General features: G+C 40.0%; 2 protein-coding genes across 4 annotated transcripts in view; both read right to left on the reverse strand.

Annotated features, from left to right (window-relative positions):
* Window positions 1–23,438, reverse strand: part of gabbr1b (gamma-aminobutyric acid (GABA) B receptor, 1b) — a 248,522-nt gene that overhangs the window by 153,936 nt on the left and 71,148 nt on the right. For all 3 annotated transcript variants that reach the window (XM_070984005.1, XM_070984003.1, XM_070984004.1), the window contains one exon: window positions 10,972–11,142. In XM_070984005.1, the coding sequence (XP_070840106.1) occupies window positions 10,972–11,142 (171 nt within the window). The remainder of the gene's footprint in view (window positions 1–10,971; window positions 11,143–23,438) is intronic.
* LOC139346049 (uncharacterized) lies at window positions 11,854–23,227 on the reverse strand. Its single transcript, XM_070984954.1, is given in 4 exon segments — window positions 11,854–11,862; window positions 15,584–15,771; window positions 15,804–16,182; window positions 23,201–23,227. Coding segments are annotated over 4 exon segments (603 nt in total).

The raw sequence follows: 23,438 nt of genomic DNA on the forward strand, positions 1-23,438 counted from the left end.
GGGCCAAAGTGAAATGGTGTTTAACGATGTGATAGGGAAAGCCAAGTATCAATCGGGCCAGCCCAGGGTCAATGGGGCCGCTGATCAACTGTCTGTATGGGCCAGTCAGGCCAATATTTAAAATAAAATAAAAAAAAGTGGCCGACTGTCGGCCCAAATAGCACGTGGGCCCACCGGGCAAATGCCCGGTATGCCAGATGGTCAGTACGTCCCTGCTACTAATCTAAAATCTAACTTTGATTTACTTTGCATGCTTTGACTACTACAAAGCACTTTTTGCTGGTAACAGAAAGAGCTTCCTTCACCAATTTCAACTGGTGCAGAACAGTGAAACCTGAATTTTAACAGACACTGAGAAATATGAACTAGAGATGCCAGTTTTGGTTAATTTTGCTTTCGATAGCCTGACAGCTTTTATCCAGTAAGTAAGCAGTTAATTTTGTGGTGAGGAGCATGTTGGACTGCACCTCCCAGTCAGTCCTGTCCTGGGAGATTTCGATCTGAGGGAAAACATCTGGTCAAATATTATATGCATTTATGGACCCAATTTTCATATGTTTTTGTGTCTAAGCAACTTCAAATTGGTTCTGTATTGAACAGGAGCACTGCAGCTGTCAGCTGCGAAACGTGGTGCAATGTACTCCCTCCCTGCATTTGTGAACTGTGAATGTACGTCCACTATCAGTTCTTGTTTTTGCCACTAATATGAACACGTTACTCCTGTGTTAGCTGACTTACAATGGCTGCCTGTTTTATTCCCTATTGATTTTTAAGTTTTACTCATCACGTGTAAAGCATTAAATGGTCTTGTTTCAAATAATATGAAGGATTTATTGACTCCCATATGGCCATGCCTTTCTGACATCAATGGATACAGCTCTTGTGGTTGCTCCTAGGTCCAGGCTTGTGGCTAAAAGTGACTGGGCCTTTGCTGGTCGAGCCCCCAGACTCTGGAACACACTCCACCACACTCTTTCAAGGAAGCGGGATTACCAACGGGAAGCAGGATTACCAACACCTTCACATCAAAGATTACCTTGCTCAGGATGTTTGTCATGGAGATGCTCAGGCTCTCTTGATAGCCCCATAGGAGACACGGACAATAGAACTGGCTGGGAGAACAAAGGCCAGGTCTAGAGGAGTCCACAAACCAGATAATGTTGATGGGTTGTAAATTAGACAGTCCTGAAACAAACTGTTTTGTAGGTGTGGGTGCCTTGTTTTCTAGTATACTAGGAAAACTGAATCTCTATATTTGATTTAACTTTGGATGTTTTCACATTACTAAGCTCATAATCTGTATAATATAAATGCTTTTCCAGTTTTCCTAACTTAACGTGATTTTAACTGTCTTACAAAGTTTGTCTGAAGTTCTTCCATGGAACCATGCTGCCATCTAGAGGTTTGTAGTTACACTGTTGTTGTTACGTTAGATACTTGATACAAGACAATTATGATAAGTAGTAATAATCATTTTGGGCAAATATAGTCTGCCTTTCTTTATTTCTTTGCTATGATGTGTTATAACTTGGGTGATCATATATATTAGGATGAGTATTAGAAATTGTTATCATGATTATTGTTGAATGTCATCATTTGTTCATAAGAATTGTCTAACGCATGTTGTGAACAGTGTTGAAATGCCATTGAAAATTGATCATTTGAAATATATCTGATTGACCATAGTGAGAAGCAGATGAGCCCCCTTTTACAAATCATTACTTAATCCTCCTCTATAAGGTGAAATCACATCGCTCGCCTCAAAGCTGTCCCACATGCTAAATTCTCTCAACCATTCGTTCAAGACACTAACTTTGCATTTGCGTCCCCAGTAGTTTTTCCTTAAGCTACTTCTCACTATCGCCAAACTCATTCTGCCATTGTTTTGATATAAGTTTCTCTCTGTAATTGTTTATGTTATTTCATATCACCTATATCCTCTGTCGTACTATTCATGATACATTATTCATTACTCATAATTGTGTTTAATAAATAAGACCTTTTTATTCAAGTCGTGGTCAGACGGTGTCCTTTTGAGCTGGATATTAACGATCCCTGTATCTAGAGTTTACACTTCAGATTATCAGATTGGTCTAATTGGTTGGTTCATTCGTTAGTATTTCATCAGCATCACAGGAGTTAATCCCTGCAGTCCTTCTTAGCTGAGGAAGGTGGTGCCCTGGTATTTTATCAACGAATGCAACATCAAATTAAGAGAAGAAGAAGAAACATACTTTATTTATCACGTCACACAAGTGAGTTACACTACACGCCATGCTTCTCGTGAAATTATATTTCCACATTTGACCCATCCATCCCATCCTCGGTCCGTCCTTCTTCTGCGGCAGACCAGGAGCGGTGGGCTGCCAGCTGCCAGCCGATGCCGGTGCCCGCGCCCGGGGACCCATCCTTTTTTTTTCGTCACCATTGGTCAGGTGGTGATCTTCTTGCATGTTTTTAGTGGGGGTTATTACGGAGGAAAGCCCGGGTGAACATGGGGAGAACATGCAAACTCCACACAGAAAGGCCCCCTTTTTCCTCGAGCAGCAGGCACTGAAGACATGGTGGAGGACACGCCACCAGCGCCCACAGCGGGATTCGAACCGGGGACCTTCTAGCTGTGAGGCGACAGTGTTACCACTTGTGCCACCGTGCTACCTAAGTTAATTCTCCTACACTGGATTATATTTTTCTTGTCATGTTATAATTTTAACCTTGTATCCTTGTAAAGAAAAGTACTATACAAGTAAAATTTTTTATTATGACATAAAAGCAGTTTATTTCAAGGTGCTTTTCTGTCATTATTTCTGGCTTACATTAGGGTCTAGGCTGTTAGCAGGCTTTCTTGTTATTGTTGTTGCTGTCACGGAGCACTCGCTCTCACTCTCTGAGTTTCAATAGTAGGGTTGGCTGACACGGGTCATGCCCTCTAGCTGTCGCTAGCTGGTGAAATCCTGAAGGGGCGGGTTTGGCTCTGGTGACAGGGAAAGGCATTTCCTATATTTAACACACAGGCTGTACTGAAGTGTCAGCCTTTCTGCGTGAAGACCCTTTTGAGTAAAGACCTGTGAGTCTACTTTTGCTAGTCCACTGAGCAGGGACACAGGTAACCACCACTACTCTAAGACTACTCCCGCTGCCTTCCTGCGCACACACACCATGTGCTACCAATACATCCAAGTCTTCCAGGACATGTGAAAAAAACACACTGGCCATAAAAGGCGATGCAATCCAGTGAACCACTACTCAGTCAGAAAAACCTCAGCTTCTCCCTCTGCTTTTTCCTTTGCCCTATGGAATTGCCAGTCTGCTGTAAACAAAGCAGAATTTATCCAAGCACTTGTAACGCTATATCAGATTCAGGTACTAGTCTTGACCGAAAGCTGGATCTGTCCAGAAAACACAGTCACACCAGCTGCACTTTCAGCTGACTACTTTCTCCCACACACCTCGCCCTGATGGACATGGAGGTGACATGGGCGGACTCATTTCCAAAGACTGGAAATTCACCAAGCTTACTCCTCTAAGCAATAACTCCTCCTTTGAATATTATGCAATCCTGGTTACTGCTCCCACTAAGCTGTATATATTGGTGGTATATCGCCCACCTGAGCTACTGCGGAAATTTATAGCTGAACTGGACATGCTACTCTCAGTCATTCCTGGAGATGGCACCCCCCCATTGTCATGGGTGACATGAATATCCATCTTAAATAAACCCATGCGGATGACTTCCTTTCACTGCTGTCCTCGATTTACCTCAAACAGGTCTCCACCACTCCCACACACATAGTGGGCAATACTCATGACTTGCGATTCGAAACTGCTGCATAGCTAAGATAACTGTCATCCCCTTACATGTATCAGACCATTTATTTATTCAATTCTCTGTATCCTTACCAGACCATCCTCATGCTCTGCCACAAAAAGCAACAGACACACTCTACTCTTCACTAGCCACCTCTCTAAACAATCTATGCCCACTCTCATTCAAACTTGCTCATCAAACCCTCACCAGTCCATGGCTCACCATTGTCAGCAGAGAGCAATGGGTGGTGCTCAGAGCAGCTGAGAGAAAATGAAGCAAAACCAGAGATCCCTGACCTCAGGGACTATCAGACTCTCCTGTCTGCATTCTCCTTCCATCTATAAAGTGCCAAGTCCACTTATTATCAAGAGAAAATCAGTAGTGCGAAAGACGCTCGGAAACTATTTCCTGCCTCTAACTCACTACTCAACCCCTCCACCCTCAACTTTGCTCACAGTCAATCACTTTGTTTCCTTCTTTACTGACAAGGTTTCGACCATCAACAACCAGTTCTCTGACCCTTACCAACTCAGTAGGATACCACCAGCTAACAGGGTCTCAGTTTCCTCTTTTTCCGATGTCACAGAGAAGCAAGTCTCCAACCTTCTGCTCAACTCTCGCCCAACTACCTGTACGTTGGACCATATACCCTCCAACATCCTGCAGGCCATCTCACCCACATTTATCTCTACTGTCATCCACATGATCAACTCCTCACTTTAAATGGGTGTGTTCCCAACTGCTTTTAAACAAGCCCGAGTAACCCCACTGCTAAAGAAACTTACACTCAAACCAGCTCAGGTTGAAAATTACAGGCTGGTTTCACTCCTCACTTTCCTTTCCAAGACTTTGAATGCACAGTCTCCAATCAAGTCTCTGAATTCCTTTCTGATAACAACCTGCATGATCCTAGCCAATCCGGTTTCAAATGAGATGGTTAACTACCAAATCCTCTTCTCCAAACTCACTGAGCTAGGCTTCTCAGGATCTACTCTCTGCTGGTTTGAGTCTGACCTCTCAGGGAGATCTTTTGCAGTATCTTGGAGGGAAAGTCTAAATCCCACTGCTTGTCCACAGGGGTACCTCAAGGGTCAGTGCTTGGACCCCTTCTCTTTTCAATATACACCACCACACTCAGTGCAGTCATCCACTCACATGGCTTCTCATACCATTCATATGCTGATGATACCCAGCTCCTTCTTTTGTTCCCACCAGACGACCCCACAGTCTCGGCACAGATATCGGCATGCCTCACCGATATCTCGACATGGTTGAAGGAGCGCCACTTTTAGCTTAACCTGTCAAAGACTGAACTCCTTGTCATCCCGACCAGTCCCTCTCCCTCTCTATAACAAAATATCAATATCCAGTTTGATTCAGCCCTGCTCACTCCCTCAAAATCTGCCAGAAACTTGAGTGTCATGATTTAGGCCCAACTAACTTTTAAAGAGCATGTGGTGTCTGTTGCTCGGTTGTGCCAATTTGCCCTCATCAGGAAGATTAGATCCTACATGTTTGAGTACAGATGGAGCGGCCTCGAAATTCCCCTAATTTCATGCTGGGGCCCTGGCGGGTCCGTGACCAGTCCCTGCTCTGCAGTAGGCGGGTTCGTGACTGTAATGAGATCCCCCGCGATGACGTCATCGGCGCGGGGCCAACTCGTAACGCCCCTAAGCTCCATTTGCGGAAACTACCTGCACTCGCTCGATCAGTCCACCAGGAGGAGCAGTCATTATTACTGTGTCAGCTTTGCTGAGTCGTTCATTAGATCTGCACATAGCCTCCACTGCTGTAAGAAAAACTGCTTGTCTAGTAGAGCACCCTGTGCAATTTTTTTTAAATATAATTATGCTTAATCATCCACATTATTGTAGTGCTCGTTCACAAACTTCTTGGATCTGCTCATCTGCCCATCCTGCCTTTTCCTCCACATCTCTCTCCACCTTTGGAGAGGCTCCCCGCGCATCTCCGCGTGCCGAGTGATTTGTGCCCAAAAAATTAATCATGAATAACAGAAGTTGTGCGTCGCGTTTTTCTTGCATTTTGAACTGCTAAACAGTTAAATGTTTAATACTCTGCCTGATTCGCGGAGCCACTTTCAGTTGGTGGGTTTCCTGTTTGTAGCGCATTTAAGATTTGCGGGTCGCTATTTGATGCGACGACCAGCAATACGCAGAGTCCTGTATGTGTGTGTACTGTATATTACTGGACAGAAATCATTTACAGTGCGCTGAAGAGGGAGGGACGGGAGGATGAAATGCCAATTTCAGCCTGTGATCTGTTAATGTCTGACTGAACAGCCTCATGGAAGTGATATTTTACAGTTCTACATATTTTAATCTAACGAAATTCGTTAAAACAAGTCACTTGGTGCTTTCAAAGTCATGTCATTGAGCTGAAAGGTTTCAGATTTCGTTCGCCTTCACAGGCGGCTGCGGAGCGCAGCAGACGGCTCGCACTGCGCACTGCAATGTTCAACATCATAGGCTTAGTATACCGTAGTTAATTATCACTGATCCTTTTCATCACTCTGTCTGTGTGACTGTCTGTGTCCTCCTCTCTGTGTCTCTGTCTCTTTTTTCAGACTGTTCACGTAATGAATATAAACAGTAACTATTAAAAAAAAGTCGCGGGTAAACATAGTACTCAGAAGCACACCAAGAATGCATGTTTTACGTCAGGCGTTGTGCACGCGTGTTTGATATTAATATTGTGCCGCTGCACCTCAAATAAATGTTTTTTTGGGAAACGGAAATGTTCAACATGACTTCATCATGTTAGACCAGACAGACAGGTTCTTACTACAACATCAACTCTCCCTCCGCAGCCAGCGAGCCTCATCCCCCACATGACACCTACATTCAATCATGAATAATCCTAATGGGCCAATCAGACCAATGAAAAAAAACAATGTTGTGGGGCAGAAAGGGCCAATGGGCCGATGTAGATGGGCCAATCTACTTGTTTTTATTGGCCAATCAGTTAACACACACATATGAAAACGGCCAATAAACAGTGAAATCAGTATCATGAATATTTCTCAGATGATGATTTCTGTATCTATCTAATCCGTGGCATGCAATATTTCACCCCGATTTTGGATAAAGTATAAATCCAATTGTTTCATTGTTTCAGCTGTCGTGGCCAAATCTCTTGTTAACTTATTAAGCTCTTCCGCACAGTGTGACATCTATTTTAATTATTAGAGAGCTGCTCTAATGGCCACTGATAGATAGTCCATTCTATTCTATAAACTGTTGGTGGTTTGTGAACTTCACTGCATTTGTGCATTTGAAGCGATTAACTGCCGGCACATTTCAGAGCTGAGTAAACCTGTAGTTTCACTGACACATCGCGCATCATCACCACGGGCGTCATGATGTTCTCCTGTCTGTCACTCTGTCAAGCATGTGTAGTGTCGAGCCGGCCGCGTTGTTGGCTGAAAAGTCATTATTTGCATTACAGTGTATCCTTTGTTCTAACTCAATGGATGGTCGCCAGCCAAAGAGGCTCCCAGCCCCCACTGTCCCACAGACTAGCTATGGCCAGTAAAATAGGTGGAGGGCTGAGGGGAGTGCGTACCCCCAGTAATTAAAAATCAATTTGTGCCACAGATATTAATATTGTGTCGCTGGCTACTTTATAGACTTCACTAAATGTTTCCATTACACTTAATTACATTTATGGATAAGCCAACTTTCCCACCTCCCTCATGCATCAAAATGTATATTATCAGTCCGACCAGGAAATCTTGCGATCGCAAAAATTAGCGCATATTCAACCAATACTAATATGACTGTCTACTGGCCGCTTCCTGGTCTATTTTTGCCGAGAGCTGCGCGCCTGTTGCGGAAAACGTAGGCAGCCTTTGAATCTCCAGATGACGCGCTCTGCTCCTGCATCTCTGTCTCTGTTCCAGCGCATGTAAAGTAAAATTAGGTCATCATTTTTGTTGATAATTATCAAAAGCAAACTCTATGTAAACAGATGGAGCCTATTTATTCTTGGAGTCACAGGCTGTTTTGTAAAGTTACATCACTTTTATGACTCAGGAATGATTTTGTAACTTTTTTTTTCGAAGAAGATAATATGCAGCAAAGAGCTGAAAACCAGAATCGAACCCGTAGTCGCTGCAGAGAGCTTCATACATGGGGCGGGCGCTCTACCAACTATGCCAAATCTTCGCCATGTGATTTTGTAATTTTGAGCTGATTCTTCTCATTCTCAAGTTAAAACTATTTTTTTTTTTTTTTTTTTCTAAGATGGGAACTGAATCTTTTCGACTGGTTCTGTAATGTGAAGTATGGTTATTATCATATAGGAAGTGATTATATACAACTTTTTTTACACGAGTTTGTTTTTTTTGATCGCAAAAAAAATCATACAGTATATTGTAAGAGAAAAACTTAGGAATTTCCTGTTTGCAAATCGAAAATATGCATTAAAACAGGCTGATGGAAACACACATTTATGACTTTTTTAAGACTTTGTGCAAGAAATATTTTTCTAAGTTGATTTAAATAATCAACGTAAAATAGTTGAGTAATTGTGACTGCCTAACTACAAATAAGCCTACTAAAGCAGATGAATGTAGTGGAGTAAAAATCTTTGCCCTTGAGATGTGTTCCTGTGAGGGACACGCCATCTCCTGGTGACACCCTGCGATTGAATGAAGAGGCGTGTTTATAGTGGATTCTGGGCACACCCCCAAGAGGAGGGGGGGACTGGTAGCTGGCTGGCAGCCGGCTGGGAGCCGGCTGAGAGCTGGATGGCCTCTGGCTTGGAGGGGAATTTCGAGGCTGCTGCATCTGTATGCAGCACAACTACGAGTACAAGCGCCTCGACTGGCTGGTGTCGCCAGCTCAACAAGGCCCTAGGTCTAGCTAGACTCTTTTCTTCTGTTGGTCCCCGGTGGTGGAACACATTACCAATCTCCATTTGTTCTGCAGAGTCCCTCTCCATCTTTAGAAAAAGAATAAAGACCAAGCTCTTTACTGAACACCTTCTTTCTTCTTAAAACAAAAAAACTCTTCTATTCACTCTATGCACTCTATGCATTACTTTGTGGCATTGCCTTGTAGCACCTATAATATAATAATCATAATAAAGTTTATTTATATAGCACCTTACAACATCAGACAGATGATCAAAGTGCTTTACAGAGAAATTACAAAAGATACAAAGCAAGAAACACAACAAAAAATGCGTATCAAAGGGTAAAAGTTACTCAATATTAAAAGCCAGTCTAAATAAATGAGTTTTAAGATGTGATTTAAAAAGTGCCAAGTCATTAATAAAATGTAATTCAGGGGGTAGGGAGTTCCACAATTTCGGGGCCGCTATTGAGAAGGCACTCAATAGCGGCTGAGTGTTTAAAATTAGAAAAAGGAACCTCCAACAGGGGCTGTTCTGAGGACCGGAGGGCTCTACAGTGTCGTCTAAGCTTTATACAATCAGACAGATACGCTGGAGCAAGACCATGGATAGCTTCAAAAACAAACATTATCAATTTAAAAATGATCCTAAATTTAACTGGGAGCCAATGTAGTGCAAGAAGAACGGGAGTGATGTGACTGTAACGGGGGGTGTTGGTTAGAAGGCGTGCTGCAGCATTTTGTACCAGTAAACTGTATAGACTGACATTTTAAGAGAACTAGGTCAAAAGTGTCCTCAGTTAGACGGATGGATGTCAGGGCATACGTAAGTATGGTATGAGCTATTGTTTGGGCTTTGACTATCCAATAGAGTACCAGAAATGTAGAAGGAGGGTGCAGAATATCCATAATAAGGAAATAGTTCAAGGAATAGAAGGGAAAACATGTGACATTGGGGGTATTAATACACCCCATTAGATCGGACATCTTCAGAGTTTGGTGTGGCACTACCTTGGTTCACTTGTGGACATTGTGTTGCTCATCAACTTCTCCTTGATGCATCAAGCCTGCAATAAATACCTCTGCATAACACATCTGAAGTCTCCTGGTGAACTCCCTCCTTCAGCTCACAAGAATTTCCACCACAGGCAGTAGATAAAGGGTAAAAAGAAGAGGGCCGAGAATGGAACCCTGAGGGATGCCACAAGAGAGGGGGGCACGGGAGGTGGAGAGGTCTCCAATCATAACAGAGAAAGACCTGTTTCTGAGGTATGACGAGAGCCATTCCAATACTGGACCCTGAATGCCCACGTGGTTGGACAGACGGGAGATGAGAATGGAGTGATCAACTGTATCAAATGCTGCTGTAAGGTCTAGGAGGACTAGTATCATTGGGTTTTTATTGTCAGCTGAAAGGAGGATATCGTTATGGATTTTAAGAAGAGCTGATTCAGTACTATGGCGGGATCTAAAACCAGATTGAAATTTTTCAAAGATGGCATTGTTTTCCAGAAAAGATTGTAACTGAATAAAAATGACCTTCTCTAAGACCTTGGATAAAAAAGACAGGTGAGAAACGGGCCTAAAATTAGATAAAACTGAGGGATCCAGGTGAGGTTTCTTAAGAAGTGGTCTGACCACGGCATCTATAAAAACATCTGGGATGGTACCTGAGCTAAGGCACATATTGATAAAAACAAGGAGGTAAGGTCCGACAGTATGAAATACCTCTTTCAGCACTTTAGCGGGGACAATGTCTGAGGGACAGTTGGTCGCCTTTAGCTTTTGCATGATCTCAGAGAGGAGGGGGAGGGAAACAGGGTCAAAATTTTGTCCAATTGGACCAAAAAATTTGCGTTACGACACTTTCTCTTGTTCTCTCCTGTCCAGAACCTTGCTTGTGATGTATAAAAATCACAAAAAATATATACTTTGGATAAAAGAGTCTGCCAAATGACAAATTGTAATTGTAACTGTAATCAGAAATGTTCAGCACGCAAACCCCACCCTACTGTGAAAAGTTCCACCCCACCCCAAAAGAACCTCTACTAACCTCATACTTGGGACTTTTTGGGGGTTAAAATAATGTCCCTAGAACTTAATTCAGACCCTTGTCCCTGCAGTAGAAATGCAATCAGTTCCTAGTCCTTGGGGAAAGTTCCTGTGATGGAAACCTAGTTTATGACTGGACAATTACTGTTCAGAGAAGGGCTTAGCAGAAGGGCAAGTGAGCAGGTGCTTTTATATGACTGCTACTTTTCAACACTTTCAGGTAAGTAGATAACTCACTGATGTAAAAACTTCTGTTGTTTGTTGAATGGTGGCAATCTTGCTCCATTTCCACTTCTGGAAGAGCTGCACTCGAGTGGGGTTGTGTAGCGTGGCAGACGGATGAGTACGGAAGAAGGTGGGAAAACGCTGGCGATTGGACAGAGCCGGCGAGCTGGAGCCATATGACAACTGAGATACAGGGAGAGAGAAACAACCATGTTAAAACTCATGTCGCACTGCTGCAAAAATGAGGAGGAAAGAAGAAATAAAGAAGAAATTAAAACAAATGAACAGCAAGGTAATGTTGAAAAAAGTAGCTGGTAAAGTAGTAAAAAATAGCACTATTAGGGAAGGAAAAGACAACAAAAGCAACAAAAAACAAAGCTCAGAAAAGAGATCAATAAAAAGGCATGCCTGTAAAAATATGTGTAAGTGGAGGAAAATTAAGAAGAAAATTGTTCATACAGAAATTAAAATATCTGTTTGTCAAATAGTTATGAAACCATTTTAATGCTGTACAAGAAATGCCAACATAGTTGTGTAACCTTTCATGTACAATTGCATGATCGATGGTGTCAAAGGCAGCTGTCAAATCAAAGTGGATGAGTGAATGGAGTATTCACCTTTGTCTACATGTACAAGAATGTCATTCATGAAATTTGAAATTTGTTGAAGATTTTAAGTCCCTCAAACAACCTCAATTGTTTCAAGGATTTTGGATAAGAAGGTAGCACAGAGATTGGTATGTAATTCTGTACTTGTGCTGAGTCTAGGTTTTTTTAAGAAGTGGTTGAACACTGACAGAAACACACCCAGATGTGAGAGAGTGGATGAAAATAGAGAACAAGTTGGGACCTAAGAGAGAAAAGATAGATTTTAGTCAATTTTGCAGGAATTCTGTCATATGGGCTAGAGGAGGGACACATATGAACCACAGCGTTTACAAGGATGTGCAGGGAGATGTTGATGTCGGTCCTGCAAACTTAAAACTGCAGTATTCGATATTTCAATATTAAGACACTAAGTCACCTAAGTCACTGGTGACAAGAAATCTAAAGATTTATCAAAGAATTATCACCAACTCAAAAATAAACCTTTTAGCCCCTTTTGGCCCATCGTTTGGGTTTTCCAGCTCATGAATTTACTATTTGCTTCCAACATACATATGGATATGAAAAGGCACCCTTGGCTTTGAGTTTTCTGAAGGAATTCTGAGATGTTCGACCCATATTCATATATGCTGAAAAAGTCTTTTCAATCACCCCCAACACATGAATTGGCAATGATTAAAGTCATCCACAAACCAATCTATGTGGGTCATATAGACCACTATCACTACTCAGTGTTGACATTAAAATATTATCTGAACTGTTGTATCTCAGAATGGAAACAGTATTTAATTGATCCATGAGGACCAAACAAAAACATTCAACAAAGACAAGGGGCAGACAATTGTATTGGAAAAGGAGGTTGCACTTCAACAATGGGTTTCTCAGTGCTGAACCCAAAATTCAGTGAATTTTGCCATCAACGTATCATTTGTATAGATTTATCATTGAATAATATGAGTTGTTATTAGGGCCTTGTATAACAGTTTCTTCTCATTTTCCTTCTGATGGATTGTTGGTATTAATGATGGAATGAGTAAATGTGTTCTTTAATTATTAAGCAAAATAAAGTAAAAACAACAACAACAACAACAACCATTCCTTGACCTTATCTTTCACAAAACAGAAATTCTATTTGTGGACCCAGATTCTGTTACGCACAATTACTGAGATGATATTTGGCTTTATTTTGATTGTATACATTTTTTTTCTTTGTAAATTGTGCACATATTTCTCCTTCCTTCTCTTTTCTTCAAGTGATGCATTTTGCAACCTCTGTTCTGTTTATAAAATGTGTGTAGGTAGCTTTTTAAACCAGTCCTAAATTAGCCAGATCATACTGACTATGGTTTCAAGTAAATATCCATTGTCTGAATCTGAAGACATGTATACTTCAACATTTCTGAGTCAGTTCACTACTGTATTTAAGTCATTGAAATCCTGTAAAAGGCTAGAATTAATTAGGCTAGTTTAAGACTGAGGGCCTGCAGTCAGCCTTGACGAATAAATGAGAATGGAACAATCATCATAGCAGTATCTGAATGTTTGGTTCAGTGTTCTTTAGACAAATCACACTAAATCAAATTCCTCCATTACTCAACATTTTCTGTAATTTTAGGCAGTACAGTGGACAATGAAGAAGAAATATAGGTCATAGTCTTACTCCAGGAACTGGAGTAAAAGCTCTTTCTAGTACAAAAATAGCAGTGCACATGAAAAATGAAGGAATATATCTGACTTTTTTTTTTTTTTTTTTACTGGCAGTCCCGAAAGAGTAGAGATACATTAATGCTGTACTTTGCTCTAATTTCAGAGATGTGAATCCGTAAAGGGTCATGACCTCCAGACAGCCACAATGATGTGTAATTGATCTGTTTGTCGGGTGCTACATTGTAGATATTTTCAACAATGTCTAAATCCCTACCAGTGGCCCCAAGTTGTTATGCAACAATAAATAGATTTGGGCCTTTGTAGGGTCTTACGTTCAGTGGAGCTAAAGAAGTGCTTGTCCTATGGGTGGGGCTAGGAAAAAGCTCATGGAGTGGAACTAGAAATGATTCATTCCTGTGTGGAGCATCAATTTGTTGCTGATTAGAATTCGGAAATTCTACACTGTAAAAAAAATATGTAATTTTACAGGAAATATTCTGTATTTTTTTTACAGATTTTTCCTGTTTTCCAATAAAACAATAACAGTAGATTTACAGATATTTTCAGTAATTTTAGGTTTTATGTTTAAAATTACAGTTAATTAACCATAATGTAAGATTACATTAATATTATGTTTTTTAATGACAATTTATTGTATTTGTACACCTTTAACTCTAATTTTACATACAATTTTCTGTATGTTTTTACAGGTTTACCACCTTTTTCCATAAGACAATGTAATAACTGTAAATTAACAGATACTAGCCATAATTTAAATATTTACCTTTAGAATAACATTTAATTACTAATAATTTATTATTACAGTATTACTATGTTTTTTAAGGGTAATTTAACATATTTCTTTCATATTCAAATGTAATTTTACACAAAATGCAATGTAATTTTACTGATCTTTCCTGATAATGATAATGAAGAAATGTACGTAAAATTACAGAAATCTGTAGTGTTTACATTAAAAATTGCAGTTCATTAAGGATGTGTGGTTAAGGTGATTTTATGTTTTTTTTAGAGGTAATAAGTAGTATTTGTAGTAGTAAGTACTTTACTGTACATTACTGTATAAAGACAATTTAAAATACATTGTTTTACAAAAAGTGCACTTTAAATAATGTCATTTTACAGAGAGTATTCTGTATTCTTACAGATTTTTGCTTTTTTGAACTATAAAGTGCCCGTACATTTAGATATTGGAAGTAATTTAAATTTTTACCATTTATATGGTATTGTATTAGTACACATTCCACTGTAATTTTGAATATATTTTTTTGTTTTTTACAGGTTTATCGCCATTTTCAAAAAGACAATAACTGTAGATTAATGTATATTAGCAGTAATTTAAACATTTACCCCTAAAATTAGACATAATTAACCATAGTAACATTACATTTTTAGTATGTTTTTAAAGGCAGCTTGTCTTTTTTATATTCAAATGTAATTTTACATCATATATGATGTCATTTTACAGATCTTTCCCAATAATTGTAATGAAGAAATGTATATAAAATTACATAAATCCGTAGTTATTTCCACAAAATTGTAGGTTATTTAGCACGTGCGGTTAAGTTGATTTTATGTTTTTTAACCCCGGGTCGGGCCTTTCTGTGTGAAGTTTGCATGTTCTTCCCATGCATGCGTGGGTTCTCTCCGGGTACTCCGGCTTCCTCCCACAGACCAAAAACATGCTCATTAGGTTGATTGGTAACTCTAAAATTGCCCCTAGGTGTGTGTGTGTGTGTGTGTGTGTGTGTGTGTGTGTGTGTGTGTGTGTGTGTGTGTGTGTGTGTGTGTGAATGGTTGTTTGTTTGTGCCCTGCAATCGGCTGGCGACCAGTCCAGGGTGTACTCTGCCTCTTGCCCGTTGACAGCCGAGATAGGCTCCGGCCCCCCCGCGACCCCGAAAGGGATAAGCGGCATAGAAAATGGATGGATGGATGGATTAAAAAAAGAAAAACTGAAATATCACATGGTCATAAGTATTCAGACCCTTTGCTCAGTATTTAGTAGAAGCACCCTTTTGAGCTAATACAGCCATGAGTCTTTTTGGGAATGATGCAACAAGTTTTTCACACCTGGATTTGGGGATCCTTTGCCATTCCTCCTTGCAGATCCTCTCCAGTTCTGTCAGTTTGGATGGTGAATGTTGGTGGACAGCCATTTTAGTTCCTCCAGAGATGCTCTATTGAGTTTAAGTCAGGGCTCTGGCTGGGCCATTCAAGTATCAGTCACGGAGTTGTTCTGAAGCGAAGTTATTTTAGCTGTGTGCTTAGGGTCATTGTTTTGTTGGAAGGTGAACCTTGCAGTCTGAGGTCCTGAGCACTCTGGAGAAGATTTTTGTCCAGAATATCCCTGTACTTGGCCGCATTCATCTTTTCTTCGATTGCAACCAGTCCTCCTGTCCATGCAACTGAAAAACACCCCCACAGCATGATGCTGCCACCCCCGTGCTTCACTGTTGGGACTGTATTGGACAGGTGATGAGCAGTGCCTGGTTTTCTCCACACATACTGCTTAGAATTAAGGCCAAAAAGTTCTATCTTGGTCTCATCAGACCAGAGAATCTTATTTCTCACCATCTTGGAGTCCTTCAGGTGTTTTTTTTTTTTTTTAGCAAACTCCATGCAGGCTTTCATGTGTCTTGTACTGAGGAGAGGCTTCCGTCGGGCCACTCTGCCATAAAGCCCCGACTGGTGGAGGGCTGCAGTGATGGTTGACTTTCTAGAACTTTCTCTCATCTCCCGACTGCATCTCTGGAGCTCAGCCACAGTGATCTTTGGGTTCTTCTTTACCTCTCTCACCAAGGCTCTTCTCCCACGATTGCTCAGTTTGGCCGGACGGCCAGCTCTAGGAAGGGTTCTGGTCATCCCAAACGTCTTCCATTTAAGGATTATGGAGGCCACTGTGCTCTTAGGAACCCTAAGTGCAGCAGAATTTTTTTGTAACCTTGGCCAGATCTGTGCCTTGCCACAATTCTGTTTCTGAGCTCTTCAGGCAGTTCCTTTGACCTCATGATTCTCATTTTGCTCTGACATGCACTGTGAGCTGTAAGGTCTTATATAGACAGATGTGTGGCTTTCCTAATCAAGTCAAATCAGTATAATCAAACACAGCTGGACTCCAATGAAGGTAGAACCATCTCAAGGATGATCAGAAGAAATGGACAGTTCCTGAGTTAAATATATGAGTGTCACAGCAAAGAGTCTGACTACTTATGACCATGTGATATTTCAGTTTTTTCTTTTTTAATAATCTGCAAAAATGTCAACAGTTCTGTGTTTTTCTGTCAACATGGGGTGCTGTATGTACATTAATGAGGAAAAAAAGGAACTTAAATGATTTTAGCAAATGGCTGCAATATAACAAAGAGTGAAACATTTAAGGGGGTCTGAATACTTTCCGTACCCACTGTACATGCAGTGTCTTATTCATATACAGATATTAGTGCTCATTTTCAGGTTGTGATAAGTGATAAATTGATGAAGTGCACATTAGGAACTGACCAAACTCTGTGTATCCAAAAACCCTTAACTTAGACTAAACTATGTAACATCAGTGGGGCTATTCTTGTAAATTAGTCATGGAAAGTTTACCACTTTCTACAACTTTTTCATAAAATATTGCAACAACTTTTCCTCAGAATTGTTTTCATGCAAATTTAAAACTGTTGTGTGAAGTATTGCAACACACACACACACACACACACACATACACACACACACACACACACACACACACACACGTGTATATGTATTTTCTATATGTGTGTATTTATATGTATTTATGTATTTTTTATTTATTTAATTGTTTTAATTAGAAACGCACGTCATTCACCTCATGCAATCAGACTAGGCAGATTCAAATTTCAAAGTTGCCGCCTATTTCCAGTTTGCTTCGTCCCGCTCATAACGACCAACCGACCAAGCAAGTGTCCGTCCAATCAGGTTAATAGTAGGCATGTCATGAGTGATGCACGTGAAAGATTTGCCCTCGTGGGCGCGTGATCTGTAAGGAGGATGTATGAAAGAAAGCCACAACGGACATGTCAACCAAACGCCCCTTTGAGGAAAGTGTCCCAGATAACGCATGTGAACGATATCGTAATTCATTTTCATACCTGGAGTGGACAGCCTTGAAGCTAACGTTAGCGTCCCTCTGATAAATTGCTACCATCCCATAAGCTATTATTAACGGATAGCTATGGTTTTGTGACTAAGTGACTGATGGCAGCCGGGTCATTTATTTTACAGCTAAAGTATTAATTGTTAACGCTTGCTTTCGGGCAAAGCCTTTTCTAACATGGCCAGAGGTTAGTCCTAATTGTGTTCTCTGCTGATGTATATTCATAAAAGTTGTTATTTGTGATTTGAATGTGGTCCAACTGCGTATCGGATACTGCTTTATCCTCTTGTATCGGACTTTCGACGCAAAGGTAATTGTTTTCTCTGCTGTCTGTAGTTTCATTGTTTTGTGTTGGAAATGTCCTGTTCAAATGTTCAGAAGCAGCTGTAAGGTCATCGTAATAATGCTGTGTGTATGGAGCGGCGTTTTTAGTCATTTCCATGCATAAACCTATTACTTTGAAAAGAAATGCGTCTAGACTTGTAGAGGCGCATGGTTGTGGTGTAGCATGTTATGCAAATGTGTATTGTTAGCACTGGTTGCTAGTATAGTGCATTTACACACGTCATCCATGTCACACAGGAGCTGAAAGCAGCCAGGCAAGAGAGACTGAGACATGTATATGTTTCTGTGTTTCTCAAACACAAGTATGTGGGTTTCTGCATTTTTATTTATTTATTTATTTTGTGTGTGTGTGTGTGTGTGTGTGTGTGTGTGTGTGTGTGTGTGTGTGAATTTCTTTTGTTAATTTAACAATGTAAGTGGTATTTAATTTTATTTTATTAGATTTCTTATGTGATTGTAGATATTTTCACTTCCTCTTGTATCGGACTTTCGGCATGAAGCTGAAAACTTGACTACGATATAGGGATGTAACAATTACTCGTGGGCCGGTTAAAAATTAGAATATGTCACGAGTTAAATTGGTGGTGGTGGGGGGTCTCTGTGATGAAACAGCTGATAGGCAAATTAGTTTTGACCGTTTATCTGCGTGTGCGTTGCGTGTGCCTCGCATGTCTGTTGAGTCAATAGGGCAGCAGCTGCGTTTGCACAGTGTCTCCTGCTGTCAGCTGTATCGCTTTACACTGAGTTTTCCGTTGATAATGACCGTCAAAATAAAAGCCTTGTTTTAAAAAATGAAGGGATTCTTTGCACAGAGACGCTAGAGCTAGTGTTTTTAATTTGAAAATGCTTCCGGTGTGGTCCCAAAAGTGAAACCTACTGTACCTACCTCAGAAATGGAGAATTGCCTTAGTTTGTGCCTTACAGTCAGTTACTGTGTCTACCTCCTCAGGAATAGAAATTGTTTAATTTGATACAGTATTGAAAAGGAGGCAAGAAAATACAGTACAATGGATTTTTTTGTTGATTTTCCGTAACAGAAATTAGAAAAAATTTAAAAAATCAATCATCTTTCTGGAAAATAATTTTGTTAAAAGAAATCATGAAAAATCATAATCGTGGACTAAAAATCATGAATCAAACTCGTAACCTGAGTGAATCGTTACATCCCTACTATGATATGAACTACTTAGATAAATGACATATTGGTAGTAAAGAATTTTTGGTACATGTTAATTTGTGAGCTTTTATTAGCTTTGCACAGAGCCAGGCTGACTTTTTTCTGCTGTTTCCCCATATGTGTCTGAGAACTGCTTGTATTGATGTCATGCCTGTAAATAAGGAGACTTCGACATGGAGAAGGTAAGACCATATTTGCTGCTCTGTTAAACTTTTCGTTTTCACTTGAGCAAATATTACTTTTAAGAATATAATGTTGATGGGAGTAATGTCCTGAGTGTAATCTCAAAAGAGAATATTTATCACTCTTTATATCTGCTCTTTTGTGTCTCTCTTAGTTAGGAAGTAAAGTGGCACATTGTTGGCTTTGATAGAAAACAGATACTCCTCGATGCTTCACCTTGCACAGCCAAAGTAAGTGTACACACACACACACACACACACACACACACACACACACACACACACACACAAGAGAAAACAAATTATAGTCCCTCTCCAGTAGCATCGGTTTGTTTTAGAGCAGGGCGATTATAACAAAAGTCAAAATCTCGATTAATTTAACTTTTAATCTTGATTATGATTAATGAACGTTTATCTCCACCCTTGATGAACAATTGTGTATTTTCAGTTTGTTTTGTATTTTACACTGCCCTCACACCTGGATATTTTGTGATATTTTCACACAGTGTCTTTTGGGAGTGAAAACAATAATGTTGGTGTGACACTGGTGTGACACTGTGGTTAAAGTCTAGTTGTGTTTAAGCACAAAACCCACTTGATTGAAGCTATAAAATATCATGGTTTGGGTTAACATGATCACTGTAGACAAGTTTTCAAATTCCTTAAATATATGCAACTTTTACTGTCATGGCAACAGCGAACACCATGATTGATATGAGCAAGATCAAGTCCATTAGAGTTTGATTATTTTTCAATTAATTGCTCAGCCCTAGTTTGTTGTAAGATTCTTTGTTACATTCTGTTTGCATATGGGTTGCTTGGTGCGTGGTATTAGTGTAATATTCCTCCATGTGCCCCTTTTTAACGCATTCCATCGAGGTCTCTGCATGGCCCTGGTTAGCTTGTAAAATACAATGGGTTCAGAAAATTTTCATTTTTAATATCAATCTAGACTCCATATCCCTTAATGACAAAGTGAAAACAGAATTTTAGAAATGTTTGCAAGTTTATTAAAAATGTAAAATATCACATTGTACTTTTTAGACCCTTTACTATAACACTTGAAAGGAAGCTCAGGTTGCTTCCCTTCTCTCAGTCATCTTTGAGTTGTTTCTACACCTTGATTGGAGCCCAGCTGTGGTAAATTCAATTGATTGGACATAATTTGGAAAGGCAGACACCTGTCTATATAAGGTCTCAGAGCTGACAATGCATATCAGAGCAAAAACCAAGCCATGAGGTGGAAGGAAATGCCTGCAGGGCTCAGAGACAGGATTGTGTCAAGGCACAGATCTGGGGAAGGCTACAAACAAATCTGCTACATTGAAGGTTCCCAAGAGCACAGTGGTCCCATAATTCTTAAATCGAAGAAGTTTGGAACAACTAGGGCTCCTCCTGGAGCTGGCCCCCCAGCACAACTGAGCAATTAGGGGTGAGGAGCCTTGGTAAGAGAGGTGTCCAAGAACCTGATGGTCACTGTGTGGAGATGGGAGAAACTTCCAGAAGGTCAGCCATCACAGTAACAGTCCACCGATATGGGCTTTATGGCAGAATGGCCAGATAGAAGCCTCTCCTCAGTGATACACAGGAAAGATGGCTTAGAGTTTTTCTCACAGTCAGAGTCCTTGCCAGATCAGCTTGTTATGCATAATCAAGTTCAAGTTAACTTTATTGATACCCATAGGTAGATTTGTTCCGCAGCAAAACAGGAGAAGGCATCCCACACACCATACCTGTGACATTTGACATCTGGAACAATCCTTAATACTCAACGTGTAAATTTGACGTGAAAATTTTTGGAAATTTCTCTCTCCATATATCAGTTCTTCCTCAGTCCAATCCTTGCCTTTGGTTTGTTTTGTTCTTTTGAACTTTGTTCCTTCCCAGCTTATCTGAGTTCTGTTGTATGGTTATGCTTTATAAATTTTATTGCAAACTACAACTGCTTAGTAAGTTAAAGATGTGTTGCTGATTACAGCTTGAAGTGGTGATGAGGTCTTAAAATATTTTTAGAAGGTCTTTTGAAAAGGCATTGAAATTAACTTCAGGATTCCTGTAAATACTTTGGTAATGTATGATAAGAAAAAAACAACTCAAATTAGAAATGCTAATTTCAGTTCTCATGTTTGTCTGTAAAACGCCAATAGGTTCACATGGAATGTCTAAACAAATGTCTGTTTTTTCCCTAGATGGACAATCAGAGATATTTAAGGAGGCCCCAGCAGCCAAGCAAGTGAACAGACAGTTTGAAATGATCTGACAACAGTTTCTCACACACAGTATGTATTGCCCAAATTAAATGTGTCTTAAAATGATTTTTACATTTGTTTCTTTTGCAAGAAATAGTTACAAAGTTTAATGGCCATGACCTAAGTCCAAATATTACTGTGCATCTTAATAAGCTGCTCCTGTGCTTGGCAATTGTGGAACAGAGTCCAGCTCCTACTACACATTCATTGCATTGAGAAAAAGGCCTCAAAATTACTCTTATTGCAAATAACATGCAATAAGTAGATTCTGCTATTATATTTTACAAAAACCTATGTAATTATGTCAAATTTTAATCGCCATCCCATGGGGATAGGTTTCTTTTTCACTGCAGTGAAAAAAGAATTCATACCATACATATGCAATGTTGACTTACCTTATGACTTTACACAGCTTTACATGATCAGGATTTTTGGGCCGATAGCTGATCAGTGAGTTTAAATAAAGCTGATAATGGATCATGATCTCATCGCGTGAGGTAGCAATATGTCTATATCAAAGTATGCCAGCAAACATTGAAAGGCAGGTCGGCCAGCACCATAAATTCCATAAGCTTCCTTGTACCACCCCTTGCCTTCTCACTGTCACACCTACATGGATGGGCACTGTCTAAAGATGTTTGCTTTAGCATCCGTTTCGGTTAGGGTTGTCCCGATCCGATCACGTGATCGGAAATCGGGGCCGATCATGTGACTGCAGACTCGATCTGATATCGGACGTTATGTCCCGATCAGGTGTCGGAAAAATAATATATATATACATATGTATATTTATTGTTATTTTTAATCACATTTACAATATATGGGCTAGTGATTAAAAATAAATGAGAATAAAATAGTATTTATTAAATACCAATGTTTACAGGGCGGGTCTGTGTCTGTGACAGACGCCATTGAACAGCGCATGCGCGGAACACGGCACAATGCAGCAGTTTGTTTTGAAGCTGAGGTACGTGATATGCTGCTTATGTCTGCTGTGTGGAAATATTTCAAAGTAAACAACGATTGCGCTGGCTCAAATGCTAGTTGGTAACTGTGGCAACAGAAACTCAGAACATATGTTAACATACGTTGTTTCACAGTTTATTAATCACAATAGCAAGGCAGTAGAGGACACACACAAGCGGTAAGAGGTGCACTTGCCCTCTGAAATGATACTTTGTATCACGTAACATAACGTTAAGCAATCATCTCACTTCCCTCCACTGATTAGGCCTAATGTAACAGCTGCGGCCAGAGCCGGTTACCATGGCAACGCGTCACAACAAGAGATATTAAATAGTCCACTCAGGCGCTTCTTGTGAAAAACTTACGATTTTAAAGGAAGAAAACAAACATTAACTTATTAATAATTGATTTAACATTTATTTCTTTAGTAAGTGACCATGGTATAAGCGGGATGCCCTTCGAGGTGTCCATTATCAGAAATGAAAGCGAAGTCCATTCATTCATTCGGTTCACGGTTATTTTATTTCTGTGTTCTGTTCTGACTTGAGACTGTAATTCAAGCTACTTCATAGAAGTACAACACACTGCACTGCATTGTGCATAAGTGTTACATGTTAATATAAGAGCCATTGGTTAAAAAAATAAAAAGGACATCCTGGATCTTATTCTCTGCTCTTAGTTCATTTCATAATGTTTTATAGAAGTATCGGATCGGGACTCAGTATCTGCAGATACTCAAAATCAGTTTCTGTGTTTTGTTTTTTTTTTCTTTTTCCGTGCTCCGTTTCTGGAACTCGGCATGCTCCTCCTTGTGTTTCTTATCCAGGTGCCTGATTAAATTTGTCGCCTTGAATCCTTTTACAGATGCTCCCCCACGAGGTACTGTAGCATTTCATAGATTGCAGATAGCTTGTGTTTTATCTGTCTCACTCACTTTGAAGAAGTTCCACACCACTGACATGTTTGTTTGTATCTGACAGCATGGATGTTGCGTCCAACAGCTAATGATTCTAGATTCAAAAAACTTTATTGTCCGTCACATAGTGACAGGAGTCCAAACCAAAAGCCACAAAGATGGATAATAAAGTTTTTTCGATTTTAAATCATTAGCTCTCAGATACAAACAAACATGTCTGTGCCATGAAACTTCTTTGGAGTAAATGAGACAGATA

Source organism: Chaetodon trifascialis, chromosome 17 (genome assembly GCF_039877785.1).
Source record: "Chaetodon trifascialis isolate fChaTrf1 chromosome 17, fChaTrf1.hap1, whole genome shotgun sequence".
Classification (NCBI taxonomy): domain Eukaryota; kingdom Metazoa; phylum Chordata; class Actinopteri; order Chaetodontiformes; family Chaetodontidae; genus Chaetodon; species Chaetodon trifascialis.